Source organism: Peromyscus eremicus, chromosome 6, assembly GCF_949786415.1.
Source record: "Peromyscus eremicus chromosome 6, PerEre_H2_v1, whole genome shotgun sequence".
NCBI classification, from domain to species: domain Eukaryota; kingdom Metazoa; phylum Chordata; class Mammalia; order Rodentia; family Cricetidae; genus Peromyscus; species Peromyscus eremicus.
This window is the reverse complement of record NC_081421.1, coordinates 86,142,085-86,158,556: the sequence shown is the minus strand read 5'-3', so window position 1 is coordinate 86,158,556 and position 16,472 is coordinate 86,142,085. Positions and strand designations below refer to the sequence as shown.

Genomic DNA, 16,472 nt, shown 5'->3' with positions numbered 1-16,472 from the left:
CCAAACCTGAGCTGCATAAGCCTTTTCTCTTTGTGTTAGGTACTTGGGTGTTTCCCTGCTGTAAGGCAAAGCTGGTACTACTAACACATCTCTGTACTGCTCTTTCTTCCCTTTCCCCTTTAGCCCCCAAGAAGGTAATGGTACTCAGATTCCTCAGCTTTGTTCTTTGCACTTCTACAAGCATGATTTTGGTTTCCTAATGAAGTTGAAGGAGTCCCATGTATTTAAAGGCCCTAAGATGATAATTTTATGTTTTAATTATACATACAATTTTTTTAACAATTTATATAAAAAGTATAGATGTGTCATTTGTTAGGAAAGATCCAGGCCTATACTATAAGACAGTCTGTTGCACTGGAATGCAAACTACACAAAAGTCATTGTATTCTCTGTGATGCTCATAGTGTCCATACTCAACTAGCATGTACTAGGTTATCAGTAAACACCAAATATATGGCTCTACAGGCAAATATTTTTTTCATAATTGAAAGATTCCATTTAAACATATGTAAACTAAAAACAAGTAAACAAGTTCTTCATCTTCTGGACCTTGACATAGACATCTCCTTCTGCTGGTGATATTAAAGATTTCTTTTAATGTGGATGAGTGTTTTGCATACACATAGGTTTATCATGAGCATGCCTGGAGGCCACAGAGGTCACAAAGGGGCATCAGGTCCCCTGGAACTGGAATTATAGTCAGTTTTGAGCAGCTATATAGGTGCTGAACTTGGGTCCTCTGCAAGTGTTGTTAACCACAGAGTCACCTCTCCAGCCTCCCTGATTCTAATATTAATCTGTCTCATTTTTCAATACTAAATTACAACTCTGAATATTTAGAAAGTACCATTACTTTCCTTGCATTTCCTAAAAAAAAAAATTGAAAAATTAAAAGTAAAATTTAAGCTGTTTGTAAACTGAAAATTGCACATGGTAAAACACATTTTTTTTTTCAAATTTTTAGAGGCAATTGAAATATCAGTATAAAGTTTATGGAATGTGGCTCTAGATTTCACTTGTAATTGCTCCAAGAGTAAGTTCCAAGAAAATCAGTTTTGTGGATCTTAAAGTGATTATCCATAAGCCAATCATGCCAGGAAAAAGAAAGGAAAAAAAAACATGTAATAGAAAAGAAAGAAAAATCTATGCAACTGAACTGTCTGGCAGTCGCTACAGTGAAGGCAGAGTTGTGGCAGAATGTTACACTCTGTCTGATAGATGTTCCCTTCATTCCCAATTATCTACTCACAGTTGAAATATGTAAAAAAAAAAAAAACAACTAAGTGGGTCTTGGTAGAGTTTCTAATTGCATACCCAGGAAGAAGAAGGTGGACACTAAATCTTACATGAGGTTAAAACTCTTGTCCAGGAAAGTCACATTAGTTGAACTGTACTTCCAGCCTACTGAGACTTCTGAATTTGCCAAGACAGTAAGTCTCATCACTGTGTTTTGTTCTCAAACATTCCATACAGTTAGTGATACTTTCTCAACTATTTTGTGGGATGAAGGGAAGCTGCCAAAATGCTTAGAGTTGTAGTGTGATTGAAATACACACCAGAGATTGCATCAGAACCATAACTCAAAGGAAAGAATGAGAGAAACCACATAGTCAGTGTCATAACTACAGCCCACACAGCCCTAATAGGGCACCAAAGCCAAATGAGGAAACCAATTTTATGAAAATAAGCTGTGTCCTACGTTATTTAAATGTATTTCTAATTCAATAAATATTTACCAAGTATTACAGAGGGTACAGAAAACATCTGACACAAGAGAAAACACTTCCCCTAAAGCATACATTTATCTTATACTTTCTATATGTTCAATAGTAAAAGAGTTCTTATTTAAGCATAAGTACTAATATGGACCCATTCCACACAGTGAACAAGCAAAATGAATACAACATTTAATAAAAAAGTAACATACCTTATTCACTACTTCCCTAAAGCAACAGGTCATCTATGTTTCTTAATAAGTCTGGAGAGTATATTTAGTATTTAAACTTTATCAGTGAAATAATTTGTATGGCAAGCATGACTATATACTTTTTTTTTAATATTACAGAAAGCATCTGCCTTTACCAAATTGGTATTCTAGAAGCAGAAAGGAAATAAGCAAATGGTAGAATGCCAGGAACAATTGCAAAAAAAAAAAAATAGAACAAAGAAGAAGGGTGATAGATCAGAAGGATAGACTTTATATAGCTAGTTCAATACGAGAAAATTTTACTAACTAAAGGACACCAAGAATGAACTTAGAGGAGAAAGAATGGAACTAAGACAGGTCCCTCAAAACAGAGACTGTTGGATGAATAGGTAGGAACTATGCTGTAAGCAGCATGTTTGAAGGAAGGGACACACTGTGGACTGAAAGGGGCAAGGAGGAAAGGAATCATGCAGTTGGAGAGAATTACAGAGGATGAGACGCAACCTGCAGACATATGAAAGGATGAAATGTGTACTCCAAATCAATAGAAAAGTACTGGGATGTTATGATCAAAGAGGTGACATCAGCCATTCTCTCATTCCATCTTTCCCTTGGGAGCTGATTGCCATGAATAAAGACTGGGAACTGTGGAGCCATTACATGGAGGCCTGAACAGAGGAAACCAATAGACAAGCCTTCGGTGGTATGCACAGCATGCTTTTCACTCATGTAGGAACTATATCCAGCCATTTATAGAACAAAGTGAACCAAGCTATGCCTTTAAAAGATCACATTCTAAAAGTAGCTCAACAATAAAGAAATTAATTGCATTCCTTGTATACTCATTTGAGCCGGAGATACTTTCACATTAATGGTGTGTTTACCATAAAACACAGGATAGAAAAGAGGATGATACACAGTTTTGTCCAGGATAATATAATGGCTTGTAATCTTTTAAAGGTTATTTTAAAGGTTGAAAATGTAGTTTATAAACCATAAAAAGAGAGTTAAAGCCCTTTCCTTTTAGCTAGTGTTCAAAAGAATTCATGTCTGAAAACACCACATATTTACTCAGAGTAGCATTATCAGGAACCTGAAGTAGTAAGTCCCTTTTCCATTAGCCCCATGTGTTCAATCAGTCCTCTTGAGTGCTGTCCTATTTTGCTTTCTATTGCTGCGATAAACACTATGGCCAAAATCATCAGGGGAAGGCTGTGTCACTTCCATGGCACAGCCCATCTGAAGTCAGGTCAGGAACTCAAGCAGGAACTTGGAGACAGACACAAAAGCAGAGACCATGGAAGGCTGCTGTTGACTTGCTTGCTTGCAGCAACCATTTTCACACACTTAAAAATCTGTCCAGAGGTGATGACAACCCCTCTGGGTTGAGCTCTCCTCCATCTATCAGCAATCAAGAATATGTCCCATGGGTCAGTCTGATGGAGGAACTCCCTCAAATGATGGTCCTCTTCCCAGGGAGCTCTGGCTTTTGTCAAGTTGACAAAAACCACCCAACACAAGTGCCAAGTTCTACTGGACAGCTATACCATACTTCTCAAGGCTCAAGTATTATTACAGAGAGAGGATAGAAAATCTTTAAGAACCAGAAGTAGTTGTTATTTGTAGTGAAACAATTATTTGTGGACATGATAGCACCATTGTTCACCTGAACTCACAGAGGCTGTAATTAAATGCACAAGATCAAACCACTCAAAATCCCAACATGGATGACAGAAAGGCTCCTAAAGTTCTACTCTAACTGAGGATATGTTGGCATCTAATGGCTGAGTCAGGGAGAGTCAGTGTTTCCACATGGATGAAGAATCAGAGAAGCTACCCATAGTGGACAGACCTACACCTATGCACACACAGACAGCACAAAGTGGCTTGGTGGGTTCAAAAAAAAAGCAGAGGACATAAAGTCAGGAGGAACTGGTAATGAGGGAGCAGCAAAAAAGATAATGGAACAGAGGGAATGGGAGGTGGATGTAATGAAAACACATTATGTACATGGTTTGAAATTCTTCAACCATTTTTTTTAAAGTTGACAGATTGCTAAGGAATAATAGTTCTTAACATTTGAAATGAAAAAGAGAAGAGGTACTGCCTTTTTCAAAGGTAAGCTATACAGAGACAAACTTGTAAAAGGAGAGATATAACAAATTTGATATTTTAATTATATACAAGGTCAGGAGATAAATGGGTTCCACTTAGAGGAAAGAGTAGTGTATGCATGGCGGTGCTTTATATCTGTACAGAGTCTCCAAATCTAACTCTACCTCAAATGCTTCATTTTTATCCTACAAGCAAACTCAGTCAAAATGCAGACTGAATGTGAAGTTTTAAGAAGACATGAATAAAGTCCTAAAATATAAAATACATACCCCCATCTAGTAATCAAGTTTCATTGATGCAGAAGTGATCCTGTATATATATATATATATATATATATATATATATATATATATATATATATATATATATATATACAGGCGGGCAATTGGACACCCTATAGCCTTTAATGAAGTTCAGGCACATCTCAAAGGAAGGACTGAGCGAGTGCCCACATGTTCCCTGAACGTTGGTTGTAACTCATGTCGTGCATTTTTGTGTGTTGTTCTTCACCACATATGTCACATGAACTCACTCTGCAGCACTCAGGAATGTAATTACACACTGAAAATCCAAAACCAGATGCTCCTTCCAGCCATGAGGAGGGAAATCTCTCAAGAACTGGTTAAACCAAATTGTGTACATATGTCCAGGAGCAGCACTTAAGTGTCTCCTTAAACAGAAACTCAGAGGAGAAACTGTCATATTTGGCATCTCAATCAAGTAAAGAATTAGTCATACCAATTCTAACCAAAATCTGACCGGCTGAACTAGTAGATAACAAGATCGCGGGTACCAAAGAGTGATGGCTTGGTTGATAACATACTTGTTGTATTAGGCATGAGGATCTAAATTCAATTCTGTGTACCCACTTAAAAAAAAAAACAAAACAGTCTGACATGGAGACATGTGCCTTGTCAACCTAGTATTGAAGAAGTGGAGACAGAAGGGCCCTAGGCATAGCTGGCCGGCCGGCCTAGCCAAGTCAGTGAAGACAAGTTCAGTGGGAGAGTCCGTCTCAAAAACTAAAACATAAGGAAACTGAAGAAGACACCTGATGTCTGCCTCTCACCTTCATACACACACACAAACACACACACACACACACACACACACACACACACTTAAGCATTATCCACATATTCACTCAAAAGAAATAAAACTGTTTTATAAAAACTGCTTTAAGACACTGTTGTGTATATACATTTAACTGTTTCTAAACAAAAACTTTTCTCCACAAAAAAAAAGAATTCCATTTATTTTTCATTGTTAAAAAATTTAAAAATTTCTATGAATATATGTAGCTGGAGATTTCTCCAGTCCCACTGGGACCCGCAGCCACTCAGACCCAAATAAACACACAGAGACTTATATTACTTATAAACTGTATGGCTGTGTCAGGCTTTTGCTATTTAGTTCTTATATTTTAAATTAACCCATTTCTATTAATCTATAAGTTGCCATGTGGCTTGTGGCTTACTGGTATCTTTACATCTTACTTCTCCTGGCTGTGGCGGGTGGCAGCCTTCCTCTTCCCAGAATTCTCTTCTCTGCTTGTTCTGCTTATACTATACTTCCTTCCTAGCTACTGGTCAATCAGCATTTTATTTATCAATCAATCAGAGCAACACATTTCACAGCATACAGAAAGACATCCCCAGCAAATTTACTGAATGCTTATAGCAGAATAGCTGCAGGATGCTAAGATTTTCTGGGTGTGGTGATGAAATTTTAACACAAATCTCTATTGAACTTGTGTTACAATGCTCAACTTTGACTTTATGTATAAATATCAAATCTAGCAAATTAACACTTCAGATTTGTTGGCTACAGCTTGCTGTTGCTCTTGCAATTATACATTTCCTTACATTTATAAGACAAATAATTGTGGTTTTAGGGTACATTACACAAAACATGAATCATGAATGTTTTACATAAGAATTTCAACATATTTTTAAAGCCAGAGCTATATTCTAAAATGCACAAATAACCAACTTCTTTAAGGCAAGAATAAAGCAGACAAATATAAATCACTGAGAAGTGCCATTGCTTTGCTTCTATACATACTCTAGAATGCTTCAAGAGTATAAACAACGAAGTCCTAGTTGATAATAACACTTGTTTTTGTTTTCAGCTGTTGGAGATTTCTTTAGAACATTAAATTATAAATCTGTATCTCATACAAAGTGACGTGAATCTCCTATGTTAACTAAATTTCCACCAAATTCCAAAAGTAAGTAAGAATCTTTGGAATTAAGTCCAAATTAAAGAATCCTTACAGAATCCTCTGCTCACATGGATGTGTTTTCCCAAATGTTAACTCATTTGATCTTCGTATTTTTCAGTAATTCAAAAAACACTTCTCATTGTACAGACGAGGTTAAATAAATAAAGTCATGCCCCCACTCTCATTCTCATTCCAAACACCACATCAGGGCAGTGTGACCCCAGAGTGAACACACTAACGACCTGGATTGGACTACACAGCTGCTGAGGGAGAGAGAAATTCCACTCCCTCTGCTACAGAGGTTTTCAACCTTCCTAAGGCTGTGAGCCTTGAATGCAGTTCCTCACGGTGTGGTGACCCCCAACCATAAAATTATTTCATTGTTACTTCATAACTGTAATTTTGCTACTGTTCTGAATCATAATGTAAATATCTGTGTTTTCTGATGGTCCAAGAGGATCCCTGTCTGACTCTCAAATGTGTCATGACACACAGGGTGAGAACCACTAATCTACCACTTCTTAAAGCATCTATGATGTCTCTGTCTGGAGCTAGGAATTAGTACATGCAGATAGATAAGAAAAATAATTTATCTAAATTTACATACACATGGGGGCCACAGCAAAAAGATATACTTTTTAAATTACATAATTCACTTTTATTTGCAATTAATGAATTGAAAAGGACCTCTTCTCAAACAAGACAAGTGATATACTAGGCCCAGTAGAATGGTGAATTTTGATAAAGTAGCTTGAGTGAGAACAAGGGAATAGCTTAATGAAAGAACAGATTGGCTAAAATGCTATTTCCTATAATTTTCCTTATTTTTGAGAATAAGAATGAAATGCAATCATATCCCGCAATACTTGTCCCACCTCTGTAATTTCCCCTCCAAACCTTTCGATTTTGTGTTTCAATTCTATGTTTGTTCGTTTTGGTAACCCAATGAATTCAGTTAGTGCTGCCCCTATGTACAGAATAGGGGTTCATCCAAGGGAGCATGGTAAACCTACTAGTTATGGGGAGAGAGACAGATTCATTCTTTATTGATTTTATACTTCTCAAGAAAAATTCAACCAAGAGTTCACAAGGAATGCTAAACAAATAGGTCTCTGTACTAATGTAAAAACTCTAAAGATTTCATTAAACATATGGGAGTGTGTAAAACTTACTGGGAGACAAGGGCTTGTTTAATTCAGTTCACTGCAGTCTCAATTATCCACCTCTGCTGATTAAAGCTATTTTTCACCTTAAGTTGGGAATGTTATCTTCCTCAAAAGACTGAAAACGCCCTTCAGTTAAGTCAGTTTCTCCAATGATTTCAGCATGAAATAACATATCAGTTTGGAATAGTGAGAGCAAAATGCTTTAATTCCATCTAGTTACAGCACTTGCTTATCAAATTATAACCCTTGGTTACCCTCTTCATCTCTTCTTTCCCTCAACCATCATTGTACTACTTAGTTACTGATTGATGCCTTTAGCTTCACCTTTAATCTCTCAAGTGAAATAACTGAAATTATTATCTTCCTTCACTTTCACCCTTCTAAGATTTATATTCCATGAAATAGGTCCTCAACATTTTATGAAACACAGATGAAATTATGGAAAGTGATTGGTGAATGCAACAGTGACAATTTGTATTTGTATCTTGTAACAAGAGACATTTCACAGAGAACTCAGACCAAGATGGTTTCAGAAATGAACTGTAAGATAATAAAATTACACTAATTTTAGTGGTCTAGAGGATGAGATAGAGACTGAATATGATGTTAGAGTTTCCATAGTGTCTGTTTTTTATCATAAGGAATTAAACCTTCAAGTATCATCATTATTACTGCCATGTACTATGTACTATGTAGTATGTGCCTATGGCAGTAGAAGCCCAGTACACCTCAAGCTGGCTGATAATGATAGCAACATTTTCTGGGAACAGCAAAATAGAAAACACCTTGACTTCTGAAAAAGTAGGCACACTGGAAGAGAACCAAATTTAGAGACTCAGATCCACAGGTGCTGCCTCACCTCGTCTGGGGGTTTCTTTTTGTTTCTTTCATTTCTTTTTTATTTTTAGCCTGATTTTTGCCCCAGGTGTAGAATATAATATCTGAATAAAGGTAGGAAATGCTGTGACTAAAACTATGGAAGGAATCTGTGTCTGTGCATAGAAGAACAAGGGAAAAGTTAAAGACTGCAAACAGAATATGTGGTAAGAAAAATAAAGAGGAGAATCACCTAAATTTATATTTTAATAACACAAATTTTAGACTATCTCCCAAACTGCACCATGTATCATGAATTAAAATCAGTTTAGAAAATACTTAAGAGGAATGAACTGACATTAAAACTGTCTCTACATGCCTCATGTACCTCCCTTTTATGGACCAGACAAAATTCTATGAAATGCCCACCTACCCGGGAGTTAAACACTCCACCGTAACTCAGTCATGGGTGGTAAAGTGGACACCTTCATTTTATTTAAGGGGTTCTATAAGATCTCACAGTAACAACCAGACAGATCATTCTCTCAGGCATCTAGAAAAGAGAGTGAGGAAGAATATTTTAAATAAACTGAAATATTCAGAACTGCCAATCACAATTTGGCCTTCTGTGTAGAAGGAGGAAATGCATAATTCCAGTCCACCTGAGTCTTCCTATCCACCTCAGAGAAGAGAACTGAGAAGCGCTGACAAACCGACATTCCACGAGTCAGACTCCCCACAGGACTCACACTTAATATGACTACAGATTGATTTTTCTTCTTGACACTTCCCCACAGATTATTTTATTCCACCTATCATGTATGCCTTTCAGGAGGAAAAATTTAAGACATATTGTTCTGTAAGACACACAATTTACGGAGAACAAATAACATCAAAACTAGAATCAAATATAGCAAGGTCAGAAATAATGTAAGAGGATTTTTTATATCTGATTACTGTGTTTAAGGTCTTAATAGAGTAAAACAAACCTTATGCAAGCACATACGATGAATGAAATGCAGGTAAGTAATAATCACAAGAAAAACATGTGATCAATAAAACTGACAGAAATGGAGTACAATTATACATGAATATCAATAGCACAGACACAGCAGGGGAAAGAACGTCAGTTCAAGCACTGATAATAGAAACTAACCAGACTAAAAGGCAAACAGAAAAAAAACAAAACAAAAAACAAAGAACTGAATGAAAAGATAAAGCCTTGGAGTGTGGTGCAATGGTAGAGTGTTTGTATTGTAGCATGCATGAGACTCAAAATGGGATACGGGAACAATGAGGTAACACAAAAAGGCAGAACAGAATATTCAAGAACGATGGAAAAGATTAGGTTTAGAGAGTCATGTTTGTGAAACTTGACGAGTGTAGCTTCTGACATTCCCAGGAGACATAATCTCATAGCAACTACCTTTTCCTCTGACTCTTACATTCTTTCTGCCCCATCTTGCTAATGTGGGCTTGGTATTAAGTAAAAATAAATTTATGGCCAAGTGGTGGTGGCACATACCTTTAATCCCAGCACTTGGAGGCACAGGCAGGTGGATCTCTGTGAGTTTGAAGCCCGAAGCCAGTCTGGTCTACAGAGTGAGTCACAAGCTAGATACCCTCTTCCATCTTCTGTGGCTATTCTCACACACAGTTGTGAATGATAAAATAATAGCAGTAATAAAAATAAATATTTCCTAAAGTTTCCTGTGACATTTTCTGAGTGGTTTTGCAATATTACCATAATCCACTCACCACTCATAAGACACTTTGCCCAGAGTCAGCTTTCTTTAAGAGCCTTTGATTAGTAAAGTTTAAAATCTGAAGATTAAAATGATAGTGCTTTGAAAACCATGGCTCTGACTTCTGATTTAATGACGCATATTTCCTGATAAGTCTTTCCTCACATCTTTGAAGCATCATCAGGGTGGACAAACCAGGCCACCTGTTGGATGGACACTTTGTGCCTGCATGGAGTATACATCCACCCACACCAGCCTTCTCTAAGTAAAGCCCAAGCTAAGGTGCTGTTGTATATAAAGGGAATAAACTGATTTAAACTGCCCAAGGTGTTTGATACATGAGCAGCAGGCCTGAAAAGAGCTGTTAACAGGACAAACAAGCAGTCCCACTAGAAATTTTCATTAAGATATAGGTCACTGCTAGTTACTCCAATGCAAAAAAATGTACAAAAATATTTGAAATGTCATGTTATCAAAAGACATGAAATCATAATGAAAGGGACTGCTGTATATTAATTCAAGAGTAAATCGAAAACCATAATTATTTACAAATTGTAAACGTTCATATGTTTGTATTCATTCTCTACTGTGCAAATGTTTACCTACACCTATTCAATTATTTTTTTTTTCAGTTACTTTGAAGGATGGTCTTTTATACTTCTTCAATTGAGAAACGGGGAACTAAAACTAGAGAATGCTCCATAGGAAGCCAGATCCTGGGATTAAGAATCAGAGTGTTCTCAATCCAGAATAAGGCTTTATAATTACTCTACAGGTACGGGGGGGGGGGGGGCGGGGGCGACACATCATCTGCACTGTAAATGAATACATCCCATTGCATGTTCATGAAAACCATTTTAAAAACAACTTTAAATCATTTTCAGTCCAGTGTACTTTTAATTCATAAAAATATCATCATATTGTGATGCAAATATAGGCATATGTAATGTCTATGTTAGCATAACAGTTTCAATCCAGTAGTGTGATTCAGTATGTACATGAAATTATATATACTAAGTTCCTGGTTAAATATGAGTCACAATATTTTTGGCAAAGTGACACTTGCTGTGTTCAGACTAATGAATATCTAATGTTATTATAGCAGCAGTATCACTGAAACTATTTATCAAACATTAAATTAATAAATATTTTACTATGCATTCTTCACACAGATTTTAAAATAATTAGAATTCCACATAAGTAGCAAAGCATAAACAAAAATAAAAACAAAAAAATTTCAAGTAAAGTTTTAAAAAAATCACATCAGTGACCATATATTCATATCTGATGAACTATTTTTTAAAAGGTGTTGAACAAGTGTATTTATTTGAAGCATTTATTTCCTCCATGTCCAATTTTCACGTAGAAAGAGTCTAGTTTGAAGTTTTATATAGCCGCACAATAACAGCATTTGGTAAATAAAAGTCTCACGGATAATTAGATGAATATAAATTTCATTCGACTCAATTTTTTTCTCCGAAATTTGCTCATTATTTTATTAAGACAAAATAGAAGCTTTTCCTTTCTGAATAACTAAAATAAGATAAGATATAAACATAACATGCAAAGGTTCTAAGTTACATTTTAAAAACTAATAATAAATAAATACCCTGTTTAAAGTTTCATATGGTTTCATGAAAGCTCAAAATATAGAGCAGATTTGTAGAGAAATTTCTCACAGCTCCTTGTCACAGTCACTACAGATTACATAGAAGTATTGTTTCCACATTGTTGTTCTTAATGTTTTAATACATTCTTCTAATTAATACTTGCAGTTACTTCAGATTTTAAATGTTATGCTATAAAATCAGTCATTGGAAGTGGAGAGGTGGAAAAGAAGGACAGAGGGAATGAACAAAGAAATCTACTAATGCTCTTTCATTTCACTTATTTACAAAACTAGAAAATCAGCCTATGAAACTGTTAATGATTTCTGAAGTAAAATTCTGCAAGAGTAGAAGTTATAATACTTTTCTATGATATCCATACATCCAATAAGTCAATATTTATCCATGTATATTCAATTAGTACATGATAATGTACAAAGAACATATTGTCATTATATATTTCCACAATTCACTCATCACTTAATTAATCATAATATATTGGATGTAAATATTTGATATAAATATTTTATGTAGAGTCAAATAGATAAGAACACAGTAATGGAGAAAGTCAATAATGAATAATATTCCAAATACAGAACCTGAAAATGTCACTAATGTTCATTGTATTTAATATTGCGCCCCCAATGATTCATATAAATGTATATGCAGTGGTCTAGCTGAGACTCTGAGTTTACAACTTTTTTTTAAATGTAGTATCTATATTTGTATACATACATGCATGTTAACAAATGGGCATGTGTAAACAAAATACATAAATCATATTATACAGCTTTATGCAGTTATATTCCAAAATTCAATCAGAATTTGTGCTAATAATGCCTCAGTGCACCCTGTAATAGAGCCAGGCCTCAGTTCTATTTATCCAATAAAAAGGCTAAAAACCAAAATATAAGTTACCAGATACAATGACTGACAGATCCTAAGAAAGTGTCATAATGATAATTAGCAAAATACAATTGGAAATGCTTCCATCATGCTTTGCACTTTATTTTTTAAAAGGAGATTTTAAAACTTAAAGTTCATCTTTATCAACATAATCTCTATTAGAAAACACTCAAAAAGAAGATAGTCAGGAAGAATACATGCCTGGAATATTTCTCTGAATTAATCTTCTAGAATAGGAAGTCAAAAAGTTATTTTCTCTGAGCTAACGTACTAAGAATAAAATTTAAGAGTGAAATGGACTGTCCTTGCCAGGAGAACTGGACATTTGTTTTCAAATCAGCCAATCTTTGCAACGCTTCCCTGGCCTTGCAGTCACCTTTGTCTAACCCTCCTCCGACCCAACAATAGAAAACATCACCACTCCAATCACAGAGGAAGAAAGTAGGTCACCCTTTAGAGCTTTGAACTCTGTTTTACAACATAATGATTGATAGAATTAATAACCCAGTTGACCTAACAAAACATATCTTAAATATACTTGATTTATTTTTACCTGAAAAACATCTGTTTCTAAAATTCTTGTTCCGAACACCATGATTCCATTGGTATCGACTACTGATCTCTCACTTCTATCGAGGGGTTTTGTGATTTTCTTCTTACAATCAACAATCATTGTCACAGTTTTCTTCTCCACACTGATTGCGACCCGATGCCACCTGTAAAAATGAAACAATGCTTTCGTAAGCTTCAAAGGCTCTAGCTGCCAAATCAACAGACTCATTAGAATGTGAGCTTTAAATGTCAACAGTAAGCTGAAATGGTACAAAAACAGAGGCACACACACTATGCCTCAGTGGTTTAGCCTAGCTTACCCAGGACAGCACCACATACTCATAAGGACACAGGTTCCTAAGATACAGCGATGGATTAGGCACCTGTGCTGTTAAGGACACACCCATCCTCTGTTTCACTTTGTGTTTTCTGATGAGTGTAACTGACAGAGATTGAGATAGATTTGGTTTTCTCTGTGCATAAACACTTTCTTCCAAACTGGAATTCCACAAGAAAAACTGCTCTGGTGATCCCCTGAGAGTGACTGTGAAAGGGTCTGTCTCTTGCCTGAATGACTGCTCCATCTGGAGCAGCTGAATGTTCTAATTGTAAAACACAATGTGCTACTCTGTCCTGATCTCCATTTATTTCAAGTGTTTTCATGTTCTTTTTCCACTTTAATTTCAAGACAGTTATAGATCACCACCGTGGGCAGGATCCAAAACTGAGACACAATATCTCTCCTTCTTTCCAGGGCTGGCAAGAAGAAGAAACACTGAAAGAAAGCAGAGTCAGCGCATGTGTGGAGTGGGAGGCTCAATTCAGTCTGCAGCTACTGCCCCAGCTAATTCAAGGCGGTGATGACAGGCTTAGCAGAGGGAATGTGGCCAGCCCTTGGAAGCATGCATGCTCTCCCTGCATCCTAGAAAGGGTTTTATTAACAATGTCTGGTGCTAACAGAAACCACTAAGTGAAATTCACTTGGATTCTTTAAGCCACTGTGGTTTATATTTTCTTCCAAACGAAAAGTGCTAGATTAATATTCCAGAAGTGTCTAGGAGTAGCCCCATAAAATAAAATACCCAGAAACTTGCATGAGTGTTCCCAAATGTCTGTTTCATGATATTTGGCATGGCTACTGGTGACGACCAAGTACATTTCCATACATACTTTGTCTTTGGTATTTCCACCAGCACATTCAACTAGTGAAGGTTTGAGTAGAGCAAAGAATTATACAAGGAGCCTTGGAGCAACTTCATACACTGAGAGTAAAATTGACACATACTTTATGCCAAGAAGCCGGCGTGCTAACTTAAACCATTCCTAGTCTTGAGGGATGGTCTTTTCATTAGCAGAAAATAAAAATAATTTTAATTGATAAAATCTCATCGGAACTCTAAACTCAATTGTTTTTTTAATTATTTTAAGCTGTGCTGAGATGATAAAAATCATAGAATTAGATATAACGTAATAATAATTTAGATAGTACTAGGTTAACTCAGTTTAGAATCCTTCATTCTCCTTTTCTCTTACAATGTCTGTACCATCAATAAAACATCACGAATTTTTATGATGAAACAAGAGCTGCTAGTTCTCGGCTTAGTAGAAAACATCACCTCTCTAGCTTATAACGCTAACTGTCTGCGCTTTCATGCCTTTGTGACCCTAGCAACCATCAAAACATGAATGAAGAAGTTGGGAAGAGTTTAGTCCAGAAGATAACTGTTGCATAACTAAGATATGCATCCAGTCCCCAGCACCCATAAGAACAGTGGACATAGCAGGATTCACTTCTAACGTCAGTGCTAGGAATGAAGAGACAGGTCGCTCTAGACCAGTGTGAGACCCTGTCACACACACAAAAAAAGGTCAATAGTTCCTGAGGGCCAACACCCATAAAATTGTCCTGGGTGTCCTATGGCCTCCAAATGCACACGCCTTCAAGTGTTCAGGTGCGCTCCCATTGCCACACACACATGAACCCTCCAGTATATCAATATGCATAAAGATTCATATATATTCTCTCTCTCTCTGTCTCTGTCTCTCTCTGTCTCTGTCTCTCTCTGTTATCTCTGTCTCTCTGTCTCTCTGTCTCTGTCTCTCTCTCTGACATGCACATCACACACACACACACACACACACACACACACACACACACAAACATATGAATAAATAAAATTAAATTACATGAAAAACAATCAATTTAAATCTTTGTGTTGAAGAAACCCAGCAAATATTCACAGAGCTGTTCATTTCTTTTCTCTGTCTCATAGAAGCCTCCTGGTACTCTCTCACCTCCACCTCCTGTAAGGTTTGCTTTCTGATATCCTGTAGCTGATCACATGTCTCCTTCTGCTCCATGCAAATACTCTATAGGGGCACGCTTCCCTCCACATTGTCATGCAAACAGGTGCTTACTTCTGTACTTTCTTTAGAACAACCTCTTCATAACAGACTGCCAAGTATGTTGTGCACTACTACACAGTGCATGCCTTTCTTTGACGCAGTTTTATTCATAGAACTACCAGTACTTTGCATCTAAGCTTATGTTTGTTTGGTCTACAAAACACTAAAAATATTCAAATAAACAGGAGTGGAGGGACTTTTCCTGCAATGTTCATGGCTGCAAAACCTCGACCCTGATAACTGCCAGCAAAGTAATAGATTGCATAGAAATACTATGGAATGAGTGCTCAGTTGTGATGAAATCCATGATTGTTCTTAACAAACTAAAGTGTATTTTAATACCAATGATTTTTTGCACTCCAATTGTCATTGTGTCATTTGATCTTAACAAATCTGTCATATTTTAATAGTCTCAAGGAAGGACCATAGAACTTGTGCACAGCAAACATCTGCTAATAAATCCATGAATTAAAAATGAATGATGGCTCAGAGACCTAAACCAAACAGGACTAACAAAAAAAAAAAAAGTCAATGAAATGATTCCTAATGACATTCTGCCATACTCATGTGATCTGTGCCTAGCAGCCCAATCATCACAGAGGCTTCCTCCAGCAGCAGATGGGAAGAGATACAGTGATTCACAGGCAAGCACTAGGGGAGCTAGGGGAATTCCACATAAGAAGGGGAGGAAAGATTGTAGGAGCCAGAGGGATCAAGGACACCAGGATAACATGGCCCACAGAATGAACTAAGCAGGGCTCATAGGGGCTCAGACAGACTGAGCTGCAACCACGGAGCAGGCATGGGTCTGCAACAGTCCTCTGCATGTGGTTCTTTAGCCTAGGGTTTTTGTTAGATTCCTAACAATGGGAGTAGGGGTATCTCTGACTCTTTTGCCTGTTCCTGGGACCTATTTCCTCCTACTAGGTTGCCGAGCCCAGCCTTGATGTGAGGGTATATACCTAGTCTCATTGCATCTTGTTATGTTGAATTCATTTGATACCACTT

General features: G+C 36.6%; 1 protein-coding gene across 4 annotated transcripts in view; it reads right to left on the bottom strand.

Moving 5' to 3' along the window:
• Nucleotides 1-16,472, bottom strand: part of Col11a1 (collagen type XI alpha 1 chain) — a 195,596-nt gene that overhangs the window by 147,647 nt on the left and 31,477 nt on the right. For all 4 annotated transcript variants that reach the window (XM_059264978.1, XM_059264981.1, XM_059264977.1 and 1 more), the window contains exon 4: nucleotides 13,060-13,222. In XM_059264978.1, the coding sequence (XP_059120961.1) occupies nucleotides 13,060-13,222 (163 nt within the window). The remainder of the gene's footprint in view (nucleotides 1-13,059; nucleotides 13,223-16,472) is intronic.